Source organism: Parus major, chromosome 1, assembly GCF_001522545.3.
Source record: "Parus major isolate Abel chromosome 1, Parus_major1.1, whole genome shotgun sequence".
Classification (NCBI taxonomy): domain Eukaryota; kingdom Metazoa; phylum Chordata; class Aves; order Passeriformes; family Paridae; genus Parus; species Parus major.
In genome coordinates this window covers 49,372,190-49,400,141 of record NC_031768.1, presented here as the reverse complement: position 1 = coordinate 49,400,141, position 27,952 = coordinate 49,372,190, and the positions used below count along the sequence as shown (strand labels likewise).

General features: G+C 39.1%; 1 protein-coding gene across 5 annotated transcripts in view; it reads right to left on the bottom strand.

The window, feature by feature from the left end:
• Nucleotides 1–27,952, bottom strand: part of KLF12 (Kruppel like factor 12) — a 209,414-nt gene that overhangs the window by 163,263 nt on the left and 18,199 nt on the right. For 2 of the 5 annotated variants that reach the window (XM_033514320.1, XM_033514327.1), the window contains exon 2: nucleotides 7,477–7,540. The exons of 2 other annotated variants lie outside the window; for them this stretch is intronic. In XM_033514320.1, coding sequence (XP_033370211.1) covers nucleotides 7,477–7,497 — 21 coding nt within the window. In that variant the 5' untranslated portion in view covers nucleotides 7,498–7,540. Of the gene's footprint in view, nucleotides 1–1,058; nucleotides 1,120–7,476; nucleotides 7,541–27,952 lie in introns of those variants that run through there. One more of the 5 variants, XM_015623672.3, reaches the window with a different exon arrangement.

Genomic DNA, 27,952 nt, shown 5'->3' with positions numbered 1-27,952 from the left:
CCTCCTCATCACAAAGGAAAGATTAACTCCAAAACGCAATTAGTTGTGACGCTTCATGATACTGAGAATTAGTAACTCCACACAAGAGACGTATCTTTTTTTTCCATGCTTATAACTAATGACCAAAGAGAGGTCATTATTAAATAAACTGAAGTAGCAACTCCTGTGTATCTGTTTTAAAATTGTTTTATTTGATGGCTCATGCTCAACAGAAATGAAGATTATTCTGTTTCTTGGAAATTGAAAACCAGAAAGCATGAATTTAAACGTTTTTCTCCGCATTAGGTACTTTGGAAACTTGTGTCATACTTCTGCAAATACACACATCAAAATGGTCTTGTGAAACAGCTTTGAAATTAAATGCCTTGTGCTTCCCCCTCTGGAGCAGTATAAATTTAGTCATTACTAGAATTAGTGTAATTGTTCAGTAAGTGCACTAGGATTAAAAGGTGAAATGAGCGTGGTGACTGCTCTTTCATTCCCAAGAGAACGCGTGGCAGCAGAGATGTCAGGCTGCAAGAGCAGGGATGCTCAGGGGTGTTTTGGAAACCCAAGGGCTGGAGAATGAGTCCAGCAGAGTGGAGCCTCATGTACTCAGTGTCTGTACCATCATATCTTACAGGCAGAAGAGATGTCCTTCCAGGGAGGACAGAGAAATCCCATGGGAAGAACTGCCCTCTGGAGATGCTTACTGCTCTCTGCTGATTAGTAGAAGACAGGAGCCTTCAGCAAAATGACTGAAACTGAAAAGAACGAATCCAGGCATTTGTGATCTAGTTCTCTGTGTATTATGTCCCATCAGTTAAAACTAGTCCCCAGAAGAGATGTCAAGATGGAAAAAGGAACTGAAGAAAGTGGTTTGAAACAGACAGTGGTTTGGAAACACCAAACCAGGTTTCTTCCAAGTCACCTACCTTGTGCAGCCCTGGGCCATGCCATGAGGTGAAACATAGCCTGCTATGGACCAGGACACGCATGGAAGATTTTCTGGACCTATATTAAACAAGTAGCACTCTTGGTTCACTTCCCAGCATAGCCAGAACCGAGGAAATGCTCACCTGAAATTTTTTCATCCAGATCTTTAGGCTGTTTCCATCATTTTACTTCATATATAATAGCCTACAAGACAAATTTTGGAGACAAGAGGCCACAGTATCAGTTTCTGCTCCACCTGAGATGCAGAAACTCTGTTTTTAACACATCTCTCCCTCCCAGTAGGGGAACACCAACACACACCACACATTTTCAACACCAGAAATGGGAACCAAGGGTGTCTTTGCTCACATTATAAAGCTGTTTGTTATTTTATACTCATAGGCTAATTTTTGCTAACTCTGTTTTCAGCTCTTGCTGCTCTTTTCAAGATTAAGTTTTTCGGATTTTTTTTTTTCCACTCCCAATATGAACTAAAAACCAAAGAAAGAAAGCCCTCAACCCGACAAAAAATCCTTGAACTTTAAAAACAAAGCAACATCTACAGGGGAATTGTGATCACAGGATGCATTTAAAAGCTATGACCTTAAATAATCAGATGAAGTTACCACACCCCAAGCCTTATGATCAACAGCAATAAGTAATACAAATTATAAATGCTGACACATTTAATAAATAAGATGATAAAGGGTTAGTTATTAACTTTCAGAAGTAACTTAAAAGGCACTCTACAGAACTGAGTTATGTCAGTAGGTGCTGAAGCAAGCTCTTAAACAGCTTTCACCTACATCCACAATTTACTACCCACAGACCATCCTCATCACCTGTCTCTATGGAGAAGTGATCCAGGCAACACCAGCAAGATCTACCTTTGCTTTACAATGACATTCAGTAATTTTAATGACTTGAACTGTGAAAAGAACATTTTAAGCATTCCACATTTTTATCACATTTTGTCAATTCTAGACAAACTACTCTCCTGTGAACTGCACTACAATGTGGGCTGCCTTACTCCCCCCACGCATCACCTCACATGAAAATTGCTGCCATCCTCTTTTATGCAATTCTCCATTCTTCCTATTTCAAAAAATTGTTTAATAAAAAGGATTTTAATTCAAAAACCAATGCACCTGAAATATTCCACAGCAGCTCCAAGCAGAGCAGAAGTCTGTGCAGACACTGGACGCAAACCCTGCACACCACTGCTGAGCCAAAGACCTTTTTCCCAATTATGAACAAAGCCTTTTGGGCAACTTTGCTCTATTTGAGAAAACAACCTTATTTATAACATTTGAAGATCCCTGTATTGCTTTTAGAGCAAAGCTTGAGATTTTGCCGAAGACCAGACTTTGACAAGGCAAGTCTAACTCACTCTGTGCCTACTTTCTATGCCTTTCTGAAAGTGTGAGTGCAAAAGATCACTGCTATCTTCAACTAGTAAAATAACACTTCTGAAATATACTGTATTTTTTATACATAAAACTTAAAAGCAATGGTTAGGATACCTCATGGATGTTTTACCCCCGATCCACACTGGCAGAAAATAAATACAAAAACAAAACCCTCAAAATCATAACCCAATTTTATTTAAACAAGGTCAGCTCACAAGCCAACTGCTAAATATGATTTGTCCATAATCTACATGTATGTGTGTCACCAAAATAGTTAGGAAATGAATGGAATGTAGCCAAGACCCAGGATCCATAAACAAGAAACCATTTAGATTATGAAAGCATCTGTCTGGCAGAATTGAAGAAATGAGCTGTGTAGAACAAATTTTGTACTGCTGTTCATAAGGAAAGCTTAGTAAGAACACCAGGGTCTTTCCAGAAATCATTCCACAACTTTGCAAATGCAAGGGGAACAGGAAGGAGCTCATATGCAAACTAACAAAGCTAAAGTGGTTTGTTGCGAGCCATCTTAAATGCCTTTTTCTCCTTGGAAAATATCAGTGTTGGAAATGACCCCAGCAGTTTTTCAGCCATGGGCCTCAGCTTGAAATTCACCTCACCCCACTTGCAGCAGGGCTGAGTCTACAACTGAGCAAACCTGAGGTTACAGAGCTCACCATGCACAGCCCTCCAGCACCCAGTGGGAAAGACAGGAGCAAGAGACAGCACAGTATACAGCTGCTGATGTAAGAAACAGGAAAAGAAAGAAATTCACTGCTGCTCCTCCCTTTCCACAGTACAAGATTTGGGGAAAAAAGCTTTCCTCCCACTCCACAGTTTCAGCCTAACTTTTACATTTTTCATTGACAGCAAGTAAAAGCAGATCTGTCCTATGAATATGACTGAGCTCCAGACAACTGCCTGCTATCTATTTACATTGTGAAATATTCATTAAAAATCAACCACCAATCAACTGTTAAGAGACCCATCTTGATAAATGCTAGACAACAGACCAAACCAAAAGAACTTCACAGTCCCTCTGCCTTGCTGAATGGGGCCATCAGTCATTTTCAAGTAGTCATTTGTTACATTGTTTTATCCAACTAATTTATAACCATAATGAATTAAGACAAAACATCAAACTACAGCCTTTTTGCCTGAGAGTAATCTAAACTGAAAAGCACATGACAGAAAGACAGATTGATGGTCAGTGCTAAGTAATTCCCTCTAGATTAATATATTTTACCAAGTTGATGTTTCCAGTCATAATTATATTCCAAGAATCCACTGAATGATGCTAGACAAGAAAGAGGCCTTAAGAGCAGCTGCTTTCTTTTTAGAAAAACTGCATTTGTTTGCAATACAGAGGGGACAGATGACAAGGAACACCAAACATACCACCACATTGTTATCACTATCCTCTCTATGCAAATAAAACCATAAAACTTCCTTGAAACATTCTCAAATTTTTTAAAAAATCACTTTTTATCATGACCAGACTTTAAAAAGCATGAAAAAACAAAAAGATGAAGTCCAATGAATCCAAGCTCCACACAAAACCAGGGTAGATCCTGAGTCACATGAGATGACCCAGGGGGCTTGCCCAGCCTGAAGTGGAGCGTAGTGTAGAAGTCCAGGCATGTAACCAACAGCTAGCAAGTTCTGCACCCTCCCATGCCCTGCTCCATGCAGGAGCCAAAGGAGGTGAGGCAAGAGCACCTAAGAGGTTGGGAGACTTCTGACAGTTCAAGAAACTTCCTTGAGTCCCTTCCTCTAAACAGGTGAGCTAAAGTTTGCTCTTGGTTGGTTTGGTTTTGGGTTTTTTCCAAGACATGACACACAGAAATTTAGGAGTCATCCTTACACCATTAAACTCAGTGTTGTTAATCACTTTTCCAGCATTAAATAACTTAGATCATTAAACCTGATCAACTAAACTACGTGGTGCTATTTCTAGAAGCTGTTCATGAAACCACAGCGCAAGTGGTGTGATTGCATCCACGGTCACTCGTTAAGTACAACCCAGATCCGTGCTTTTACAATCTGAACAACCTCCTTTCCCCTTTAGTTTTGCTCTCAGACCATCTTTCAGTCCTGTTTACTTGGCTTTGAAAGCCTATTTTGCCTAGAACCTTTGAGCTATAGTTTTTCTCTTTCAGTTACCCATTTCCTTGCCAGCTCCTACCCAAGTCTCACCGCTACTCAGCCACTGTACACTGAAAAACATAAACTTTACATGTCTGATTCAACAGACATATGAACCTCTGGATGTAGCTGTTAGTATTCTAGAAAATGCAGAAGCATCATAAGCTGCATGTATTCAATATGTACATTTGATGGCAGGTTTACTTTTGCATATTTCTTTTTTCTTCTAGATATTCACTTAACCTCATTTTGAGACAGAAAGAATTATGTTCATTTTTCCTTCATCAGTTGCATATATACTTAGATGTCACTTATTTATACAACACCATGTTTACATATATTTTGAGGCAGACCAAAGAAGACCTTAAATATACCAATATAACATACAGAAAATGCTACACACGTGGTTTACACTCCCAACAGTACACCAACATTTTCATGTTAGCAGTGAAAATCTTTCAAAACTAGATTAGTAGAGGAGCAATAAAACAGCTAAGGCAAGGTGCTGGCTGAAATCCAACCTCTTCCCTATTGGAGCAAGAACTTTATCAACAGATCTTAACAGTGACCACAGAGAAGCCTTCTCCACCTCTATTGCTTAAGCTTTCTGGAATTGTTTCTTCCCAGAAAAGGCATTTTTAGCCTTGAACTCTGAATTCCTCTATGTAACCACATTTTTTTTTCTTATTCAGTGACATGATTTAGTCATGGTACTTTCCTAATATAAAAGACTACCAAGCAGGATTCAGAGTCTTATATTTGCAAAGGCTGCCAAACAGAAAACATGTTAAGAAGTAACTCAGTACCCCCTTCCTTATCTGTACAGATTTTGAGCAGCTTCCCCACAATTACTGTGGGATGTCATCAGAAGGGCATGAGAGAGTGGAACTATGGCTTGACAAGAAAGAGGTCACCCTGTTCTCCAGTTCTTCCTTCCTCATTCCACTACTCTGTGTTAAACCAGAAAAGCAAAATCAGAGAGAGGAACACAGACAGAGATACAGCTCTCATGCAATTACAGAAACCTGCAAAAAGGTCAAATTCTTTCAAGAGTCTTTTGCTTTTGCTTGATCTGGAAGCCATCCATCCTCTGCATAGACTCTGGGCATGATAGCCCCTCCCAAGAAATATTTTCTGCCCTGGTGTCATTTCCCAAAGCAAATATCTAAGATATAGCCTGTCCCACTTACTTCTCAATCCAACACAGAGCACTACCACACTATGGTAGCACTGCTCTCTGCTGTCTCCTGGACAGCAAGAGTAGTCCACTGCAACATAATGATATCCAGAGATGGCTTACAGGTAATCAGTTTGGTATTTTTACCCTCTCGTACTTTCTGTCAGTGAAGTGCCTCCCCAAGTTTGTACATAGAGAATTTTATCAGCGCAGTTCTGAAAGATGCAAGTAAGGTTTGGACAGTATCAGTTTTTCACTCTGCTATTCATAGCCAAGAGATCTGAGCAGGGAAGCGTTTGCTCTGCCATGACGCTGGCCCGTCCCAAGCTATTAGACATTGGTATGGGCAGCAGCCGCTGACTTGTCAGCAATCAAACCAAAGGGAAATTCCTCAAGATTCTGTGCTCTGGTTTTAGCACGCAACAACTGCTGCCTCATGTGGGCATATGGGCCCCTGACACCATGGAAAAAATTGTGTACATTACTGCACAGCTACTAATACCACTTTGTCTCTATCAGTGTTTAAATTTGGCTCTGGGAGGCTGGAGGTGTTTTCCAGGACCTACAGCATACAAAGAAGATGTTCCATGGATGCTTCTGAAGATTGCTTTGCTGGCTGTCATTTCAGGAGACAAAATGCAAAGACACAGATAATTCCCTCAAATCTCATGCTGCTTGTGAATTTGGAGGTATGAGGACAGCATGTCCACTACCTGTTGTGAACATTCAAGAAGTTTACCCAAGAAAAAATTAGACTCTTCTGTATCCATATCAGTAGTTCATAAAACTGTAAAATTTCTGAACCACTAAAAGCTTGATAAAGCTGAATTATCACTGAGAAAAATAAGACTCTGTCCTCTTGAACTACTTTGCTAAGTTAACAGAACTGGAGACTTACATTTCTTTTACTGAAGTAACACTGTGCTTTGAAAGAAAAAAAACTGTGGTTTTTGTTGTTTTTTTTTTATTGTTTCTGCCCCTCACTGGGATTCAGGGGTTGAAAGCAGCTCTCACGGAAACAAGCTTCCCACAGTAAGACCCCTCCTTGACTACTAGAGTTTTCAGAAGGCTTTATTTAGCCAAGCTGTTGTGCAGCATCCCTCTGGACTGTGCCCTGCATCCCACTGCACCACACCCTGCATTTGTCAATACAATTCATTAGCTCTGCTGTTAATCCACAGGTAGCATCAGCTGTGTTTAAATAGCCTTGGTAGGAATTGGTTATCTTAGCATCCGAGGAAAAATTATTCTTCATAGTCACCAATAACTCAGACTAGCAGTAATCAAGGCTTGGAAGCAGTCATGGAGGTCCACCAATAGCTTCTTCCTTTTTAACTTTCACAGAAAAGGCAGTGTAAAAGAACCTTCTCTCTATCACAAGAAAACAAAGCACCAAGATACCTTTCAAAGAGATCATCTTCTGTTTGACTTCTTAAACAGCACCTGTCAATGTGGAATCTGAGTGCCACTCCACAACACACTAAGTGTCATAGTCAGCAGCTTTAATGGAAGACAACACCCCTCTAATTCTCTCTTCATCCTTGCAGGAAGAATGATGAGCACCACTATGTGTAAGCCCATTCAAACACCTGGCTTCTAAGGAATTGCCTGTTTCCTTAACATACTACTGGGTTTTCTGCTGAGCAGGAAGGTGCTGTCAGCAAACATTGCATCAAACCACAGCTGTTAAGCTACAGTATTTCCCTGGCCTCAAAGACAATACAGCATACAAAGCTCAGGGCAGTTATTTAAGCTATTCTAACACAATATAAATTTTTGATAACAGCATTAATACATGTAATGCAGATGGCTGTAAAAATGTCAACCAACTTTTATGGCTTTCCTCTTCATATGAATATTCAGTCATCCATTTGTCCCTAGATCCACTTCAATCCTGAAAAAGAAAATATTAAATCATTTAATTTGTGTATTTTCTGAGAAGTTCAGTAATTTCTCAAATATGTTGTGTACACAAATATAAAAAAATCTAACCATAGACATCTATTCCACAGTGAAACAGAGGTCAGAAGAACAGTAAGTTTATAAGCACTTAAAGGAAAAATGGATAAATACAACAAAAAAAGTATATTGGAGAAAGCCTTATGTTTCCTCTTAAGCAATTATTTTAGTCAAAGCTCTGTGTTTTTAACTTCTGAGCTGCTATTTCAGCTCACTAAATCCCAATTGCTTTAATTAGTCTTCTAAGCCCATTATATACCAGTACCCTGCATTTGTACAGGTGAACCTTCCAACAGCTACAGAGGGCAAACATTCTTTACCAATATTTCAAACTGTATTTCCCAGAAATACCATGCACAGTCCCAACAGTAACACATAAAAAACCTGTCCAAGACCACTACAAAATCTGAATATGTACTCTTTCAGTTTCCTATAGATACATGATCAGTTTAGTTATGGGGACCACAAAGATGTACAGAGGGCTAGAGCACCTCTCCTGTGAGAAGGGGCTGAAAGAGTTGGGGTTGCTCAGCCTGGAGAAGAGAAGGCTCTGGGGAGACCTTACAGCACCTTCCAATGCCTAAAGAGGCTACAAGAGAGCTGGAGAAGGACTTTTTACATGGGCACATACCAGAAGATAAGGTTTCAAACTAAATGAGGAGAGATGTAAATTAGATGTTAGAAATAAATTCTTTACTGTGAGGGTGGCAAGGCATTGGCACAGGTTGCCCAGAAAAGTCATGAATGCTCCATCCCTAAAAGTGTTCAAGGCCAGACTGGATGAGGTTTTGAGCAACCTAATCTCTATAGTGGCATCCCCTTCCATGACAGGGAGGTTGGAACTAGATGAACATGAAGTCCCATCCAACTCAAAACATCCTATGATTCTGTGTTAATCTATAAAAGCAAAAAGCATATAAAAATTCAGCTATTATATTATGTTTTGTGAGGCCCCTTCAGGTTTAAGAAAATAAACAGACCTGGTAGTCCAACTTCTTAGAAAAACCTTGGGGGAGAAAAAATCTTCAGATGTCCGAAATTTAAATAATAGACAGGATGTCTTAGACTCCTTGACAGAATACCTGCATATATCTGGGAGCAAATGCTACATACATATGTCTCTCTTAATAATGGAAATGGTGTGAAGCCAAGAATCTAAATCTGCTGTTAGAGTTATTATAAACAATCTGCTGTTATTTTTCTGTCATTCAAAATAAGGTCATCCTTCAAATAGCAGTAGAGCATCACCTGCCTGATTTTAAACCACATTCCAGTATTTCATTTCTGCTGTATACATGACAACATGACAGGTTTCTAAATACTACACAAATTTTTACAGTAAAAAGACAAGAAGCTCCCTTAAGAAAATAAAAATAGTCCATTCATATAGTGTGCTACTATCATACTGCCTAAACATCATGCACTTAGATTTTATTTCTAAGCAAATTTTAAGTTTAATAGAAGAAATTAAGTTTCAAATATTTGTATGAATTATAAAAATCTGCAAAGTTACCCCAGACACTGACCTAACTAAACATAACCAAATACCATAGCCTTTAAGCATGCTAACTGTTGCAGACCATTTGTCTTCTCTCATGCATCTTGTAGACTTTCTTTCCTTTTTGTTATACCATCTCCCTTGGCATTATTTAGATTACTTCAAAATTTCATGTAGCAGATTCCACTTTTTTTTTTCTTCTAAAACTGCACACCTGAAGAATCACGTTTGAGTTTCTAGCTGCTATAATAAATTATGTTATAATAAATAAATTAATTTATTGTAACTTAAATATTAATATATATTATTCCTCTTTCCTCTGTGCTCTTGTCCAGAAATGGGACAACTGAACCACATTTTCCATATCCTGGACTTACATGATGTGGTCATCTAACATGAATGGGAAATGACACAGTAATTTCCTTTTTTTAAACTAAATGCAATGTAACCAAAAGCTTCATGGAGTCTCCATGAAGGAAGACAGGAGTTTAACCTGTAAATGTTTCCAGTTCTCCAGGTTTTCTCATCATTATTCCTCTCTACATGCACACTGACACACATGTTCCTACAACACAACTTAGCTTCAAGTTACACACCAACACTGGAGTCCTATTATGTTACGGTGGCTATGGTGACACAGCAAACACGGGTCTGTGTTTCAGAACTAACAAACCACTATCCATCCAGCCACAGCTGCAGCTGGTTTTGCGTTATTAAATCATGTCCAACGATCCTCCTCGTGGAAAAGCTACTTTTTAAGCAATGACAAGTAACTGGGCTTGCTTATTAGTTCTCTTCAGGTCTGCACAATTAATAAACACTAAACTGCCCACGTCCTCACACCTTTGGGGTGTTCTCCTCTGTGGAAGGGCTTCTATTTTAGGCTGCTTTTGAGGAGATTAATAGCAAACCATTCCTCTGAAAATGACATTTAACTAGTAACTTTGCAAATCTTCTGCCTGATTTTCTGAAAAGTGCTGAAAAGCTCTGATTTCAGATGAAAGGACTCTGAAATGCATATGACAAAAGGAACCATCCATTCTGCCAAATGCATCATTGTCATGAAACCCATTTTGGACTTTGGTTTTCAGTCCCTTACCCTGAAATGTGTATGAAATATGTGTAAGAAAGATTAAATCAGACATTGAAGTGCAAGTAGAAACTTTTTCCATTTGCATCCAGCAGGTTTTATAGCTGAAGAAAATCTATCCAATGAGACAACTGCACAAGATTTCTGATTTGAAACCTTTAAGTCAAAAAGTCTCTTGAAGTAATCACAGAGCAAAGCACAAACCATCATTTTCAAAGGAAATAATTAAATTTAAGTAGCAAACACAGAATTACGTCCTCTTCTACCCAAAGCCTAACTAACACCTTAAAATAGTGTTTTAGGACCCCAGGAGTCTACAAATGGCACCAAACATTAGATTCCTTTTTCTACACCAAGAAGAAACCGAATAAATTTGGTTACACCAAACAGTCCATTTTGAAAACCTGTCTTGATCAGATTAGATGTCCTGGTAGTGCCACCCCAACCAGCCTGGCCACCGCCTGGTGAAGCTGAGCAAGACTCCTGGACCACATTATGGAGCATGAGAAGAGTTTCAGGACAATCATGCTGCGCATATTTCAGAAAAATGGAAGTCCCTGTGGGTACAGAGGTAGCCACACCTCTAAAAATAGAACACTTTTGAACATATAAAACACATTTGTTCATTTAAAAAAAAAGTCTGCATGGTTATCACTCTTACTTATCTTTTACAAACAGATAATCTTAAAGGAAACTCACATTAATACAGTAACAAATTACTTCTTGTGCTATTTTTACTCTTTCCTGATTCAGGTATGGGAACATACATTTGGAAAAGACCATCTCATTTGCAAAATTAAGTCATTTGCTGAATCAGGATTTCTTAAATTTTCCCTCTACAAAAAAAAATCACCTTATTTGGGCATAAGAGGGCTAGTCACCTTCTTAGATCATCTATTTTAAAGTATGCACTTTTCTTTATAGCTCTTAGATCTGTATTTTGACTTGTGCAACCCCTTTCAAGGCCCCTGAGTCACACCAAACTTTCCCCCGAAACAGCATGCCTTCTCCCAAACTCATCAAGACCACCCTGGCCATTAGGTAAGGCAGGATTCCTGAAAGCTCAGTTTCAGCACTATTCAGAGATGAAGGAACCCAAGTTATCCTCAACCCAGTGTTAAGAATAGCTACCCTTGTAATAACAGTAGCCACACACAAATCCTTTTCCCCTGAGATTCTGACTCTTACAGGGACATTCATAAACTCCATAAATTCCATAAAGAAGCTACAAATAAAATATACATTAACCACAAGCCACAGATCCACAACAGTCCTTGACATTTAAAACTGATAAGGGGTAGGAGATGCTGGCATACAGTCCAGCACTGTACTGAGCATATCCCAAAGTCTTCCTCAACTGTACTTCAAGTACCTCCCTTTCCTGGCTTGGGCCTGGTCCCCAGGAGCTTTGTAAATAGAGTGCTGTACCACTGTGACTGAAACTAGCCAAATACAGTTCACCACAAAGCTGTCTGCAAAACAAATTCATTTTAAATTCCAACATACAGCACTGTCCCACGAGCAGTCACTACAAGGTGCCAAGATGAACCAGGTAGTACAGCCAAAAACTAATTCAGTTTAGGTTAAGTGTAACTGCAGACCTCACAAGACAAGGATCACTTGCTATGCATCATAAAGGTTATTCTGCCAACAGCTGAAGTTTTTGCTAATTTTTGATTGTGACTGCTGTTCAGACAAGGTACAGTTACTTAAAGATGCCAACCCCCACACCAACATCTTTGTTCCTCTGCATAATGTAATAACAAAAATATCTAAAGTTGCTCAAAATATTTCTGAAAATTACCTTAATGCTTCAACTTCTGGTTTTCAGATACTTTAATAAAAGTAAAGATAAGCAGGAGGTAGAGAGTGGGATGCTTGTTGCTAGGTGATACCTAGCTCTCTTGAACTCCTACAGACTGAAATATTTATCCAGACTCCCACAAAGAATGACATCTAGCACAGAGAAGAGACACACACATACTAAAGTACATCAGGATTCAAAGTAAGAAGTAGCAGCTCTGCCACCTGCTTGGTCCCTAGGGCACCTAAAATGAGGAGACTGTAGTCTGGGATGGGGGTGATGCAGCTTCTCCTAAGCATCTACCCCAATTTTCTCTGAGCCTTTATGGAGTGATTATCTTCAATACATTCATGCCAAAACAGAATGATCTCAATGCCATTGCAACTGTGGCAGTTCAGGTAAATACATCCTTGGCTACCTGACCATATAGCAATGTTGTTTTCCTGATGCTTGGGGTACTTTTACTCAAACCATTATACTCTGACAACAGATTTCCATAGAAGAAAGCATGCAGTTGGCCAAATGTGGATGAATAATTAATCAACCAAACACACACAACCTTCATGCCACATTTCTCCTGTTCCTCACTTTAAAAGGTTTATACTAAAGGTTCAAGAAGTTTACACAGTCCTTCAGTAGAGGATTACAGGAATAAACATTATTCTTTACAGGGTCTTTTATTTGACATTAATGAATTATTCTGAACTGAACAACTTCAAGGCTAAGTTCCAGTCCTTCTGAGTCTTCAAGATGAATTCCAAGAACAATTTGTTCACCCTAGAACTTAAGTGTCTAGTTTGACAATTATTAGATAAAGTTCCAGAGAAAGACAGTATCCTTCAGTAATACTTAAAAAGCCCTGCTACTGCATCAGTGTACACAAATGAAATTAGAAAGTGTATGTGGACACTGATAATATTGTAAAGACAGAATAGGACTTCATTAATTAAACTCTGTAGAAATAGCAGAGCCCTCAAATGACTGGATTTAGGCAAGAATCAGTAGTCAATCTAGAAGAGTGCAATAAATTGCAAGGAGCAGAGAAAAAATAGTCAAATACTACTCCTTGACTTCTAATTCTAAAAGAAGTAAACTTTGACACACAGTTGTTTGAATGGATAGCTCTGAAACCTTGATACTCCCTTCACAATTCTAGCTTAAACCGAATGGCATTGTTTTTCATTAGATGCTAATAAAACAAATAGTGACAAACACAGTCACCCATCACTTTGGGCAGCTTCTCTGACATACGGAAATGCTCATGTTACAGTGCAGGACAAGGTCTGTCAGCTCACCACCTTATCCTTGCACACAGCTCAAACTCCATTAGAGTTAAAATTTTATTTGCCAGTCTGTGCACAATGTCAAAGAACTTGATGAGCGTTTTCTTATTACAAAAATTATATATATTTTTAATATATATATATATACTTGTATATATATTAATATAAAAATATGCACATATTTTAGTCACAATTTTTGGTGAGTTAGTTTTTTTTTGTAAGTAATTTTCTGAAGGAATGTGCAGAAAGCATACTTTCTAATATATCATTCAAAATAACACATATTTTAAAGGTTGGATGAAAAGCCTAACTCCATTTCTGAATTCACAAAGAACTGCATTTAATAAAAAAAGTCATCTTTTCCCCTTTAGACTTTGTTTTTCCTCTTTCTTCAGCAAACAGTATATATTACTCTCCATATAAGGATTATACAAGATTTGCACTCATAAGGGCTTATGAGGATCCGAAAGAAGTTTTTAAAATAATATTTAAAATTTTGAAAGTGGTTATTCCTAATTTCAGGTTGGGATTATGTATGTTCTGTTTCTACATTTTGTTTGGACTTCAGATGAAACAAATGTGATTAGGTGTACTAAAAATTAAGTCAAACTTTAAATGAAAAGGAAGGTAAACCATGGGAAAACTGCTTGTGCCTCAAGGAGGATAAGAGGGAAGATACCTGCTAGTGATTTTTCCACATCTCCACAGTGGGGGAAGGGATAAAGACCAACCTCACCAGCAGAAAAGATTCATCTAGACTGACGCAATAGGTGCTGCGTGGGAAAGGTCCTAACTTTTTAGGTTTCCTACTCTTATTTTGCCCTGATAATACAGATTAGCATTACTAGATACTATTACCCATTGTCCCACTTCTGGCTTAAAGCTTTTATTCAAACTAGGCTTATGCTCAGTCCAAAATCAAGCCAGCTTTACTTGAGGTAGAAGCAGCAGTACTTTTTCTCTCATCTCAAAGTTGCAATATAATCTTTTATATTCTAGTTCATTCCAAAAATAAAACAAGGATTTTCTTTATCTTCTGTTAGGATGCTGCTGAATCCCAGAGACCACCAGAAGAACAAATAATCCTTACACGTGTATGCACTTCTAAGTGAAATGACCCGATCTTAAGAACCAGTTTACTTAGGAATACAATTGCTGTGTGGACCATGTCTCTGATGTTTCTCAATGTGATAGGAACCTCCTGATTACCTGATCTGAGGGAGGGCGGATGAACCCCTAAGGCCTCAAGCTACAAGTCCAAAGGAATGAGGACAACTTCACTGCACATCTGAGTCAAAATCTGCTGTTTGGTCAAGCCAGTTGTTGTGAGCAGAGCTACCAGTGGCTTAGCCTGGAAGAAAGTCTGAAACGCATGAATACCTGAAACATATCAATACTACCTCAGATGGCAAATACTACCCTTATGTGACTCAAAATTTATTAAAGTGTATCCTCACAGTTGACTTCAGAGGGAACACAGGACAATGAAAAAATCAGAGCACGAATAAAAAATGTAACACTATGTAGTAGCTTATACAAACCCTGGCATGTCTTCCCATTTTACACTGTGCAAGATGTTGTAAAAGAAGTTAGAAAACAGCAGTAACCACCATCCCACCACGGACAAAATACTGTGAAGTTCTCAACCACAGTGTCAAGCACTCTGAGCCAACTTTCACAGCAAAGCCATTTAAAGAATAAACAAAAACAGAGAAGTTGTGCCCATTAGAATTCCTTTAAAAGAGGGAACAGTATTGTTCCCACAAGCAGCAGAAAAACGCTAAACAAGCTTCAAGTTTATACACCACCAAAAGGTATTTGGAAAATCAGTGCTGATATTGCTGAGGCCTTCATAGGCAGCAAGAGCCAACACCTCATCCCACCAAGCCCCAGCCTGGAGATGGTCACCACTTTAGCTGTTACCACATATGTAACTTCTACCTCACTGCATCAATAAATGCATGGTAAGTCAGCAAAAAGCCAAACTGCTTGAACAAATCTATTCTGATCCTCCAAAGCAGAGGTGGCAATAGTTATGAAGTGGCCTTGACCTCTCTAGCTACAGCCACAGCACTTAAGAGAGGATAGGCTTCCACAATTTACCCAGAAGTTGGGAAAAAAGAGCAAAGAAAATCAAATAAGCACTATTCCAAGTTGTGATACACACTGAAGAAACCCAGCTTCCAGGATAAGTGTTATGCTTCCAAGAAATAAAGTCAAAACCTGAAGGCATCCTGCTCTTCATAGTGGATAATAATGATCAGGTCTTATTCCGTCCTCTGCACAACCCACAACAAATTCCAACACTACTTTTTTGACAATTTGGGTCCCTTCTTTTGCTTTCCATTAGAAATACATCAATAAAATGGTTTTCCAAGAAAACAGCATGGTATCTACAGCATTGTATCTATCTGTGTGACTGCAGTTACATAATCAGGCTCTAAACGAGGGACACTACATGACATCAGTGATGCTATTAATCAATTTAAGGAGCCTATTTGGCTGGCATCCTACAAATGTGGGTGATGAGTGTCTATTTTAATAGGAAAGCACGCTCTCTAAAATTGATCAATTGACCACAAGTGTTTCAATTAATAATTTTTAATGTCTTTTCTCCTAGCCTGCCCTTCCTTAAAAGTGTACACTGGAATTATTACTAATGATCACCTCTCAGCGTATTGGAGGTAAAAGGCTCAGAAAAGGAAGAAATCGCACAACTTGTCAATACAGCATTCCCATCAGGCACTGACCAGCTTGAAACAGCTTCACTACCAGATTCAGCAGTTACAAATCTTTTAGTAGCAATTTGAAATCCAGAGAAAATCACTGAAGCATACCCATGTTCTTGATGCCTTTGGAAGGAATGAGTAGAATAAAATTTCTCTCTGTACTGTTCCTAGAGAATTTATATTGAAAACTCTTCATCCCAGCTTTTCAATACATAGTAAAGGTCAGCAAAAGCCATCATTAACCTTAGGAAATGCTACATGTGTCTGGAGATCCACCCAATACATACCTGGTCATATTCCATCAGCCTCCCTAGGCCTCATCATTTTTCTCCTTGTTCCAAAAGCCCTCCCAGTTTTGACAGGACATGCGGATGCTCTGATTATTTTCCTGTCCTTGCTAAGAAAGAAATATATTTGCCTCTTATATGGTTGGGAAATAACTTCATGCAGTATTCCAGGGGGACATTAATCTGCAAATCTGACTACATACTTGAAGTCCAAAATCCATAAGCAGCCTGATTTCCAAAGGTAATTTTTTCTTTCCAATCTCCTACTGAGGTGACTGCAGCAGCCTGCAGGACTCGACATCTGTATGCAGCAAGCCAGTGACATTTCACTCTGCAGACCAATGTGGGCAAACAACCCCCTTAATTGTGGCTTGCCAATTGTTCACATTCACAGCCCAGAAACCATAACCTAAAGGGCAACTTCTGCAGATAAAGTTCTTTCCAATGGGCAGGTTCATCTCACCTACTGATGGACACCTACACCTGCACTAGGTGCCCTTCATGGCTCTGCAGCTAAAGGACAGAAAGAGGCAGTGTAAGGGCCTCAGTCACTGTCACTGCAGCCAGTCCAGCAAATACTTTTGAACAAGAAGCATTTTAAATGAAACAGTACTTAGTTGTCTGCAAACTGAAGGGTACTGTAAGTTTTCAGAGCTTTGGTTTTTTAAAACAAGTCTTAGGTTCATTTGTTTTTCTGATCGAACTAAATTTTAAGACTTAAGAAGACACCATTTTAATGGAGCCAGGAGGACTTGGAAAAGCAATCAATTTCTACAAGAGCTTAGAGGGAAAATAGGGAAAACAGAAAATTAACTGGAGTTGGAACTGTCAGGAACTGGTGACACCAGCCATGTTCTGTTTCCCATACACCAAAGCTCATCAGTTATACAGACACCACCATAAAAAATTATTACAAAAATCAGAAACTGAGAATGGCAAGAAAGTCACATTGCCCGATTTACTAAATGATAGACAAAAGCACTGCAATGAAAACAATTTGTATTTCACAGGGAAACACACAAATGTAAAGACCAAGGTTTTTCACAAACTTGGCCAGGCTGCTGATCCCATATTCTATGTCACTCCAGTGAAACAAATAAACCCTAAGTTGATGCTCCTAGTATTCCCACTACCATAGTAGAAAGTGTATTTAATTATCTTTCAGGGAAGAGGAATCAACAAATTAATTAATAAACACACTTAATCACAAGAGACATGAAAACCAGAGGCAATACCACTGAGAAGAAACTTTTTCTTCCCCCTTAGTATTCCAGGTGTAACAAAACCAATGTGACAATATGGATGCTGTTTTGAATTAAGTATGCCTTCTACCCAAGACACCCAAAAAACCCATACTTTCCTAACCACCATGATCCACAACTCCCACGAACGATCCCAACTCAGAATACCATGAATTACATGAACAACTAGACTCACCACTTCCCCGAGGATTAAATTGAACAAATCCTTAACAATCAAGGATTTGTTTTTCTATCAGTTCCCTTTGATTACTTTTTTGACCTGCAGAGTTGTCCCTCTAAATCCTTAAGGATCCTCCCATCTCTCTCAGGTTCTTTAACCTTTCAGACACCCTTGAGACACAGGGTCCTGGCCCAGGAGGGAAATGCTCCCCCTTCTCAACCACTGGACATCGCCTTCCACCTCCCCTGCTTCCAGAATAGACTTCTGGTAGGTGAGCTGGCAGCTTCTGCAGCTCAAATGCAGCTGCTTCTATGCACACCCTAGCATCAGTGCCATAACTGGCACCTTCACAGCTCCACACTTGAGGGTGTGAGCCTGTTAGCCAGACCACCCTATCCTCACCCCATGGAGTGAGCAGTCTCATGTTCCACTGCCTGACATTCAGAGGCTTCAGAAGAGTTTAAAATTATAATCTAGAACAAGGTGATGTAGAATTTGTGAGCCCAACACTCCTCTGTGACTTGTCCCACCTACCCTCATCACTACTCTTACCATAGTTCTCCCTTCGCCCTCTTCCCTGAGCTTCATTCTTGGGCAGACCATTCATCCAGTGACACTAATCCAACAACAACCCTCTCAGTTTCACTGCAAGTGTGGCTTTATTCCCACTAAAAAGCCAAATCCTGACTCCATCCTGCTGCTTAATCCATTACAAAGAAAGATTTCAAGGCTGGGTTTCTTTTTTAAATACAAAAACTAATTATTTCTTCTATATCCTATATGTGCTCCTGATCATTCATTGGGTACAAATATTCCCTATTCTCTACATTCTGAGTTTTCAATATCCTGAATTCACTGCTAGCAGCAGAGGTGGCTGGTGCTATCTACTCCAAGACACCATGAAACAGAACCTGTCTCACACAATGCTCTCCTGCTGGAAAGGTTTTGTTACGAAAGACAAAGCAATTATGAGAGCATCACCACAGGAGCAAACTTCAGTTAATAACATCACCACACACAAAGTACTGACAGCGGTCCAGACAGCAAATTTCACTGCACATTGGAATATTAAGACTTTCTGAGAACAGTTTTATTAAAAGCAGAGGTAGCTGCAATAGTCTTTGTAATAAATATAAGGAATACTGCAAACAACTTTCATTCCCACAAGTGGTAAATGTCATCATCCTAATGATAACCCCTACTGAGCTGCATCCTGTAGAGTTATCACAATTAAGATTCTGCTAAAATACCCATTAGAAATAACTATTTTTAATTAACTGTAATTCAGGCTTATAATATGAAGCAGGTTGTAACTTGATGATTTTCGTAAGACAATGAATTAAAAATTAGAAAAACAAAGGTTAGCCTCTTGGGGGGGAAAAAGGAAATCAAACCAATTTCAATATATATGGGAAAAAGTAATATAAAAACATATAAAAATAATAAATTTTGGTTACACAGACCAAGTTTTATAGACAATGAAAAGTAAACCACTGAAAATAAGAGTTCCCTGAGTGTGCATTTACAGTTTAAAAATAACAGAACAAAAATGAGTGTTATAGGCCTGAAGTTGATATGGGAGAAAATATGGAGGTGAAAACCATGTCTGCTCTACTAGACCCTTCACAGCTTAGTTTAAAAAAAAAAAAGAAAAGAAAAGAAAAGAATTAAAAAATACATGCAGCTATTTCTACAAACCCACACCGGAAATGCATACAAAGGGTCAAAAGCCAAACTGCTCCCAACAGGGCCATATTCAGCACAGGCAGATTTACTATCCCTCCCTGGCCCATCAGACCCTGGTACCAAACCAAAGGCTTACAGCTCGGGAGGCCTAAAAGGGGAAGGCTTCTTACATTTCAGAGCCATTTTCACTAGCTCCATCACTTTTATTCATAATCCCATTCAAGCATTAGTCAGATTATTTTGCTTTTCCAACCTGATCCATGGAGAAAGCCCACTTTTCTCATCTATCAACTGACCAAGTGACAACAATGTGAGATCAGTCCAGTGATGCATCCTCCTATCTGCTTCCCTGTCCTGCTGCGCACAGCAGGCACGTTAAAATACAAGTGTCAAGCAGTCAACAAATCTCGACAAGCCCCTTATCTTAAAGGCATCAAATATGGTTTAAGTCATCCTCTTATATGGAAAAAAATCTCATGGACTGGGGCCAGCAGTTTAAAGGGCTTTGACAAGCAGAGAAGGATTAAAACAAGCCACCACCATTTCAAAATGAAAAGCAGAGAGGTCTGGCTTCTGAATAAGCAAATTCACCAAAAAGCCACAAGCTTAACTGAAAACATCTTAACCGGAGTATTTCAGCAAATACAAGTAAGCTCTTTCAAACACATATTGAAATAAATAATGCCTTATTTCCTTTATTGTTTTTCTTATCTGCATTTGAAAAGAGCCCACAAGGAAACACTCTATTGAATGAGTTTAGGAGGAGCATATTATCTAAACAGAGAGACACATTTGTATTAATACCCAGGGATGACATTCACCAACATCTTCCTACTATCCTGTAAATGCCCTCAAACAAACATCTCTACATTGTATCAGGGATGCAGAACTTTCACAGAAGCTGCTCTTGAAAAGCTTCCCGAGGACCAGCATGCCAGAAAGGGCAACCGCAGTAACCGCTCTCTCTTACGACCTTTTTCATACCCTGCGCCCAGTGCGCTCAGACTATCACTATTTCTGGACTCGGCTAAGAAAAGGAGAATAAATTCTCAAGACAGAAGACTTAGTAGATAGTCATAACATACCTTCTCTTGAGGAGAGCTACAAGGACAAGACGTTGTGTCGAGTTCTACCACTCCAGGACTCAGCTTCCAGCTAATGTCATCTCCCCTTTCATCTCCCAAGCTAGACCAAGACAAAGCACCCCTTCCACATAAGTGAGGGGCATTTACACAATATTAAGCAAACATTAAGCTTCAAGCACGGGTCTACATTAGCTTGAGCTGAAGCGGCGACCACTCTGGAGGCAAGACGCCACAAGATCATGGTATCTTCCAAGATGTTCCCAAACAGAAAGAATTGAGCAGAAAGGGGTTGTATAGCTAGAACAGTATCTGATTATTTCCACCACTCCTGCCAGCAGTAGGTCAGATCAGGATCCTCATCACCTGGCTCTTTCTTGCTTTCGCAATTTCATTTTCTCTGTTGCCACCTAAAGAGTCATCAATGAAAAATTCACATAAATTGTAAAAACTAGGGGTAAAGGAAACCTCAAAAGATCATCTAGTCTCTCCCTAGCAATTCAAACCACTGTGATTACTTCAAAAAATCATTCCGTCTTTATTATATTTATTATAGACAAGCTTCAGGAAAAGAATCACTAGACCTGCAAAGAAAAACTGCCTGTAGCACCAAGACTTCACCCTGATTCATTCTGAAGACAGAACATCTGCTTTAGCATGAAACTAGGACCATAAATAGAACAATAATCAGGATATGGAGCTGGGAGCTTGCCAGAGCTCTAATATTTACTTCAGTTGCTCCTAAGTAAGTCTATGAAGTAAACATTTTTCAACACAAAATTAGGATTAACCCCCCCCCCCGACAAAGTGTTACTAATTACATGTCTCTTAAGGGTGTTTTCCAAATCAACTATCATAGATGATGTCTGCAAAATTATTTCAAGATGAAAAGCAATATGAACTTCTATGACAAAGTTTTAGCTGTCAAGAACAAAAGTGAATATAAGAATATGTTTTCATTCCTCAGTATGAGATAATAGAGTGCTTGTTTAAATTGAAAAAAAAAAAATCCATACACAATAGCAATCATTCCTCCAGCTTCTTTAAAACTGACTTCATACACAAGCTTTGTGATCCATGCCCTCCAAAAAATAACAGGAGTGACAAAAGGCAGTTCCTTCATGCCGAAGTCTGTGCTGCCCTGGCTGAATTTATTTTCCCAGAGAGGCAAGGTTATTGCTAACCCTAGTCAGACGAAGTTTGGAAATACTGCTGAACTCTAATACTGGCACATCTAGGTCATTACAAAGTCTGCAGAGCTGATGATCTAATGGGTTGTGATCCCTACTGAAGTATGAGTCAGTACTTGGTGCACGCTTTGTTTTGTTGTTTTTTAATTTCAACGCATCTCAATTCAAGATACAAAAAGACAAATGTAAATCTGTGAGTGTAAATCAACACCCAAGTCTGTATGTTAGCAATGAACAGTAGTGAATGCACTCAACACTATTTTCACAACTACAATGAAAATCTTTTAAGTACAGTAAAAAGACACAAGAAAATGTAGACACTCTCAAGGTAATCACATGAAGAAGTTAGACACTTGTAAATACCTCTGATCACTTGGGATTTGGTTATATCTGATTAGTCACACAGAGAGGTTCACCAAAAATAATACCAGGATTTATTTTCTATTGCATAACAAGACCTTACAAGCGAATTTATTTAATATTACTATAATTTGATCATACAATGTTAATGTACTTTTAGCTATAAGGATTTTTAGATGGGTGATGGTCAGACAGAATTCTTCAGTGCTGTACTGTGACACAGGAATGCGCTGTCTGAAAAGGGTACTAATAAAGCCAGTATTGTAAGCTTTGACTGGTATGGAGCAATTATGTAACTTTTAATTATCTTCCCTTACATGTTACAATCACATGAGACAACAATGCTGTTTAAAGCAGCAACAAGCACCAATACACACTTGGGAAGGACAAGGCCAGACTAACAGAAATGGGAAGGAGATAGTAAGAAGGGGGGAAAAAAAAAGATTACTCAAACACAGCTGAGAAGTAGAGAAGGAAAACAAATACGTTTGCTGCAACTCACTCTACTGTATTTGCGTTTTCTCAACTCCTTAGAAATGGAAACATCAGTGTATTAATCACAGCGAAGACCATCAAGCTTACTGCCACCACAGAAGAAGCCTCCAAACCCTACGGCGTAAAACTAGGGCTCTACACAAAATTTCTTTAAAAGATTAAACAGATATGTAAAATACAGGTAATGAAAAAATACAATTTACATTTATTTTGCTTTGTTAATTTCTCTGTGTAAGTCTAATATTTTTATGAGTTTTTTTCAGGGAAGTAGCAGATGAGGCCAGCAACTGACAGGTCTTTTGTGACTGTGCTCTCCTACTGCCTTTAAAACAGGTGTAACTGTAAATTTTTGCTTTCTTGCTCACACTCCAGTGCCCCAGTTTTGTCATTTTTAGTGATTCCTTCCTGTGTGAACAAGCCTGAGCTTAAATGTTTTCTTTCACACGCTAACAGGAAACCCTGCCTCCGAAGTTACAAACAGGGTGCAGGGAGAGGTGCAAGGAAGAAGCATGGCCAAGACAGAGGCTTTCATGTAAAACCAGAAAAATGAGATAATAGATTAGCAGTCTAGAAGAGGAAGGGTTAAAATTGCTATCTAGAGCAAAGAAAAACAACCCACTATGATTTATCACATACACCAAATAAATTATCTTTCACCTCCAATTACTGGACTACACAGAACAGCTAGATCACTTGGCCTCATGATATATTCACCAGCTACTCAAAGTCCCACTAGCAGCCAACTTCTAGGTGCCAACACTGTACAACAGCTTCATTAAAACTGGTATGACAGGACAAAGTTTCAGCAGGTCTACAGGTGACAAAATCTGGGGAGGCAGAGTACACTCAAGGGCAGCACTGCCATTTGAAGTGATCTCAGCAAGTTAGAGAAATGTTTTGTCAGGAACACTGTGAAATTCAGCCAAGGCAAATTCAGTGGCAGGTCCTGCACCTAGGGAAAAATAACTCCAAGCACCAGTACATGCTGGGGGCTGACAAGCAATTTGGCAGAAAAGGAGCTGGGGTCCCAGCAGGCAAAAGGTTGACCATGAGCCAGAAAGAGGCCTTCTTGGCAAAGAAGGCCAACAGCCTTATGGAATACATTAGGAAGACCATCATCATCAAGTCCAGGGACATGATCCTCCCTCTCTGCTCTGCTGAGACATCTGGTGTATTGGGTCCAGTGCTGAGCTTCCCAGTACAAGACAGACATGAACATAACAGTGTCCAGGATGGGTCACCAAGCTGAAACACATGATGGTTCTTGAGACCCGGCAGTAAGAGTTGGAGCTGCTGCGCCCCAGGAAGGAGAAGAATTGGTGGGGAACTCAGTGGTCTCTGCAACTGCTTAACACAGTGCAATGACAACAGAGTCTAGCTCCTCCCTGAAGCGGGCAGGAACATAACCCAAGCTAAAGGCCACAACTGCAGCAAGTAGTATTTCAAATAAGGAAATTAGAAAATGGATTTTTTATTATAAAGGTTATCAAAAACTGCAGCAGATTGACTAAAAGGTCACTGAATCTTCATCCTTGCAGATACTCAACACTTTACTTACCCAAGGGTTGGAGCAACCTCAATGAACTTGGTCCCTGCTTTGAGCATGAACTGAACCAAATGAATGGTCTACAGACACACCTGCAACCTATGTCAGTTTGTCATCCTATGTATATCAGGTTTCTCTAAGCATTAAGACTTTGACAATACAGTTCTTGAGACTATAAAAAGATTCCATTCCAGTGACACAAATTTTTAAAACCAGGGGTTGTAAAAAACCCTTAGTTCAGGGGTGCTTCACACAAGTTTTAGCATTCTTAGAATTGGAATGAAAAAAAAACCTCCAAATTCTGTTTTCCTTCTAAGCTACTAAAACAGAAAGGCACTTTTTCTTCAGAATACTTAATCATAAATATGCAAATAAGTGTGTATGCAAAAATATATATTGCCTATTTGTATGTATTTGCTAACATATCTTGAAGCCTCCAAATACTCATGGTTCTGAAGAGGTAAAAGAATGCAGCAGCTTCATATTTAAGTACTATGCCACAGAAATACAAATCAGATAGTTAATTCTCACTGTTTATTGTTTATTTATCTTACTGACATTTCATAATACAAACTGTATTTTAAATCAGTTCCTGTGTAATGCATTTCCTGTACTTGTGATGCCGACTAGTGTAACAACAGCTATAGCCACAGCTCGTACAGACACCAGAAAAGTGACAGAATGTTTCCACCTGAAAATAAAGACCTGCATTACTTCAGTGCTAAATCAATGCCACCACTAGTACATACTATTAGACTACATCTAGAGGACTTCATGTCAAAGCTCAAATCAACCACTCTGTCAAAGACTTTGTAAACTTTCAAGGCATGAAAAGCAAAGTAATAGTAATTCCACCAGCTTGGATTGTTTTTTTCTATGCACATATGATACACTTATGTAAGCAAGTATAATCCATCTGAGATACAAAATTTATGCCAAAATGAAATTTAAAGTTTCAGATTTTTATGTACAAACAAAGAATACAGATCACAGGACAAAACATAAGGAGCAACAGATTTCTGTATTTTCCCATCATCTGTGAACAGAGCACCAGGACACATACATGATATTAATCACCCAGGACTCCACAGATTGCATCAGCAGAATTACATATGGAATCCACAACTATTATTATACTTTGATGCTAAAGTTAGACTCCACACAGCACTGAGAGGACACATTCAGTTCCCTTTTCACTTCAAAAGTGGTACAGCCTCAGATGGTATTCCTTCTCCCTTCTAGAATGATAACAGTGTCCTGATTGTATGTCAGTTCCAAAACACTTAACTCCACATTAAAACTTGAGTTTTCAGCAACATCAGTAATTTATTTTTATTTTTTTTTCAGTAGTGTAACTGATTCCATATAGAAACAGCAAGAATGAACACAAAGCACACTGTGGAAAATTCTGCCTGCATTTCAACCATAAATCATGAAGGTCATGCTTGGTTTCAGGTCATGGGACAGACCTATCCTTGGGAAATATCTCAAACAGAGCAAAGTAGCCCTGCCTTGGTTCAGCTCACTACATGCACAGCACCTCTGGGCATCTCTCCAGAGCAGCCACTGCCCTCAGCAATGAATGCTCACCAGCACAGCTCTCCACAGACTACACCATCAAGTGCCCAGGGGCAAGCAACCATACCTTCCCCCCTGTGTAGCATCACACCACGGGTAATCAGCATTTAACATTTCTCTACAAGCAAGCAGCAACTGAGAAAATGGCAGAAGTACTCAATGAAAAATAAAAAAAACCCCAAACCACAAAACAACAAACCCCAGAACTGACACCAAATATCCAGCTCTCTGTCCCATAACCATCTGCATTGCAACAGTAATTTCAAAGAGAAACACCACATTTTTTAAGTGATCAAATCATATGCTAACAAAAATATACAGCTCTGGAGACAAAAGAGGAAAAAAACCCAAACCTATACCACCAAGAGAGAAAAAAACACAGCCCAACCACAAAAGCAAAGAATCCTCTTTCTCAAAATATAGTCACAAGACTTAGCTGTTTTAACTTTTAACCCATATTCTCCAGGGGAGGGATGGAAGATGGGAGGATAAATACATGTTGCCTAGACATCTTAACAATCTGTTAATTGACACATTCACTGTCATACTGCTATTCATGAAATACAAAGCCAGTATCACCCTCCTGGATTTTGAAGAGGAAAACACAGGTGATTTAAATTAATTATTATATTGGTGAGTAATAAAAGTATTAAGGGAAATATGGCAAACAGTTTTACTTACTAGCTCTCACTGAAAATCAGAGGATAAAAAGCATTTGTGACAATTATTACAACTGCATAAATATAAATCAAGGCAAGGGAAAAAGCCCTGCATTGGTCCAATTCAAAGTTTTAGTATTAAAAATTTGTAACTAATCCTTCAAGATAATGTATTAGTAATGCTACAGGCATTACTAGTGTTTCCTTTATCCACACACAAAAACACTGCCTCCATTGTGTGAGGTGCCAGACAGAGCAGAAGGCAGTCCCCAACTCCAGCAATGTTTTTCATTCTGTACTATGTAGGAAATCCTTTGTCCACCCCAGCCACAGCTTCCTCAGTTGTAAAACAGAGCAGCAACTCTACCAGAAGACAGTCACGTTCCTGGTGGAGGGCACAACTCACCAGAACAGAGGGATATGTCTAAAAGCAATGATGCCACGAGCTCCTTCTTTCCCCCCCACCCCCACTCTCAGCTGACATCACTGACTCTTGGTTCACAAGAAGTTCTGCACCTCTGATGTTGAACTGAATGCTTTGGAGGACTAAGGTCACCAAATGGGAACATCTATGAATGACTTTTAAAAATAATTAGTTTTCAGCCATATTTGTGAACTCTGCTTGCCCAGAGGCCAAATCACTGCTGGAACCAACACACAGAAGCGAGTACAAATGGCAGGAGAAGGGCCAATGGAGACCGGTGCTTCCAGCACAGCAAGGTGCAGGGTTTGCCGAGGGTCTCATCCAAACCACAACTGGTGGACAGATCAGAGAACAAGAAAACTGCTGCTACTGCAGAACTGAAAAAGTTCCCGAAACTTTTTACAGTCTTCATTAATGGCAAGAATTTTTAAAATCATATAAGACAACACTTCAGATTGGTATATCAAGATAGAGATGTCAAGAATTCATCAGCAAGAGCTGGCAGAATGATGTTCTCTGGTTCTGTAATCACTTCATTTTTCCTGAAATCCTGAAATTGTCTCAGGACTTGTCTACTGTTGACAGAGATAGCTATACATTTTCTCATTAAACTTCACTGGGATCAATCCTTAATGTAACTCTACTCCCAAAACAGTAAGTGCAACATAAAAAGAACTCTTCAAACACAAAAGGATATGAAAAGTCCACAGGAGTATTTTTATTTCTCAACACTCTCTCTTTACTTTACAGATATACTTTAGAAACAAATTGAATTAACTCACAAGTGCTATTTATCTGTCAGTTACAATGTCAACAGGCACTTCAACAAGGACCAGGCAATTGGAGACCAAGTAGAATAGACTGTGATGATTTTCAGAACCTGGCTTCCATACAAGTGAAGGTGCTCAAATCTATACTTGCATGGCCTCTGACAACAGGGAGTACAAAAGTTATATTTAAATTATATAAAATTTTATTTATTGAGGAAAGAATAAAATTACAATAAAACCTCCAAGATTTGCTTCTAAGTCCAGCAAAAGATAAGCAGTATTCTGGACCCAACTGCTAAGCCAGTGGAGAGCACACACTCCTACATACATTTAGAAATAGCTTGGCATAGTCTCTACAGACAACATTTTCTTTAAGAAAGCTGATCCCTCCGAGGTAATTCAAAGCTACCAGTATTACTGAGCAACACCTTAACTTCACTCATA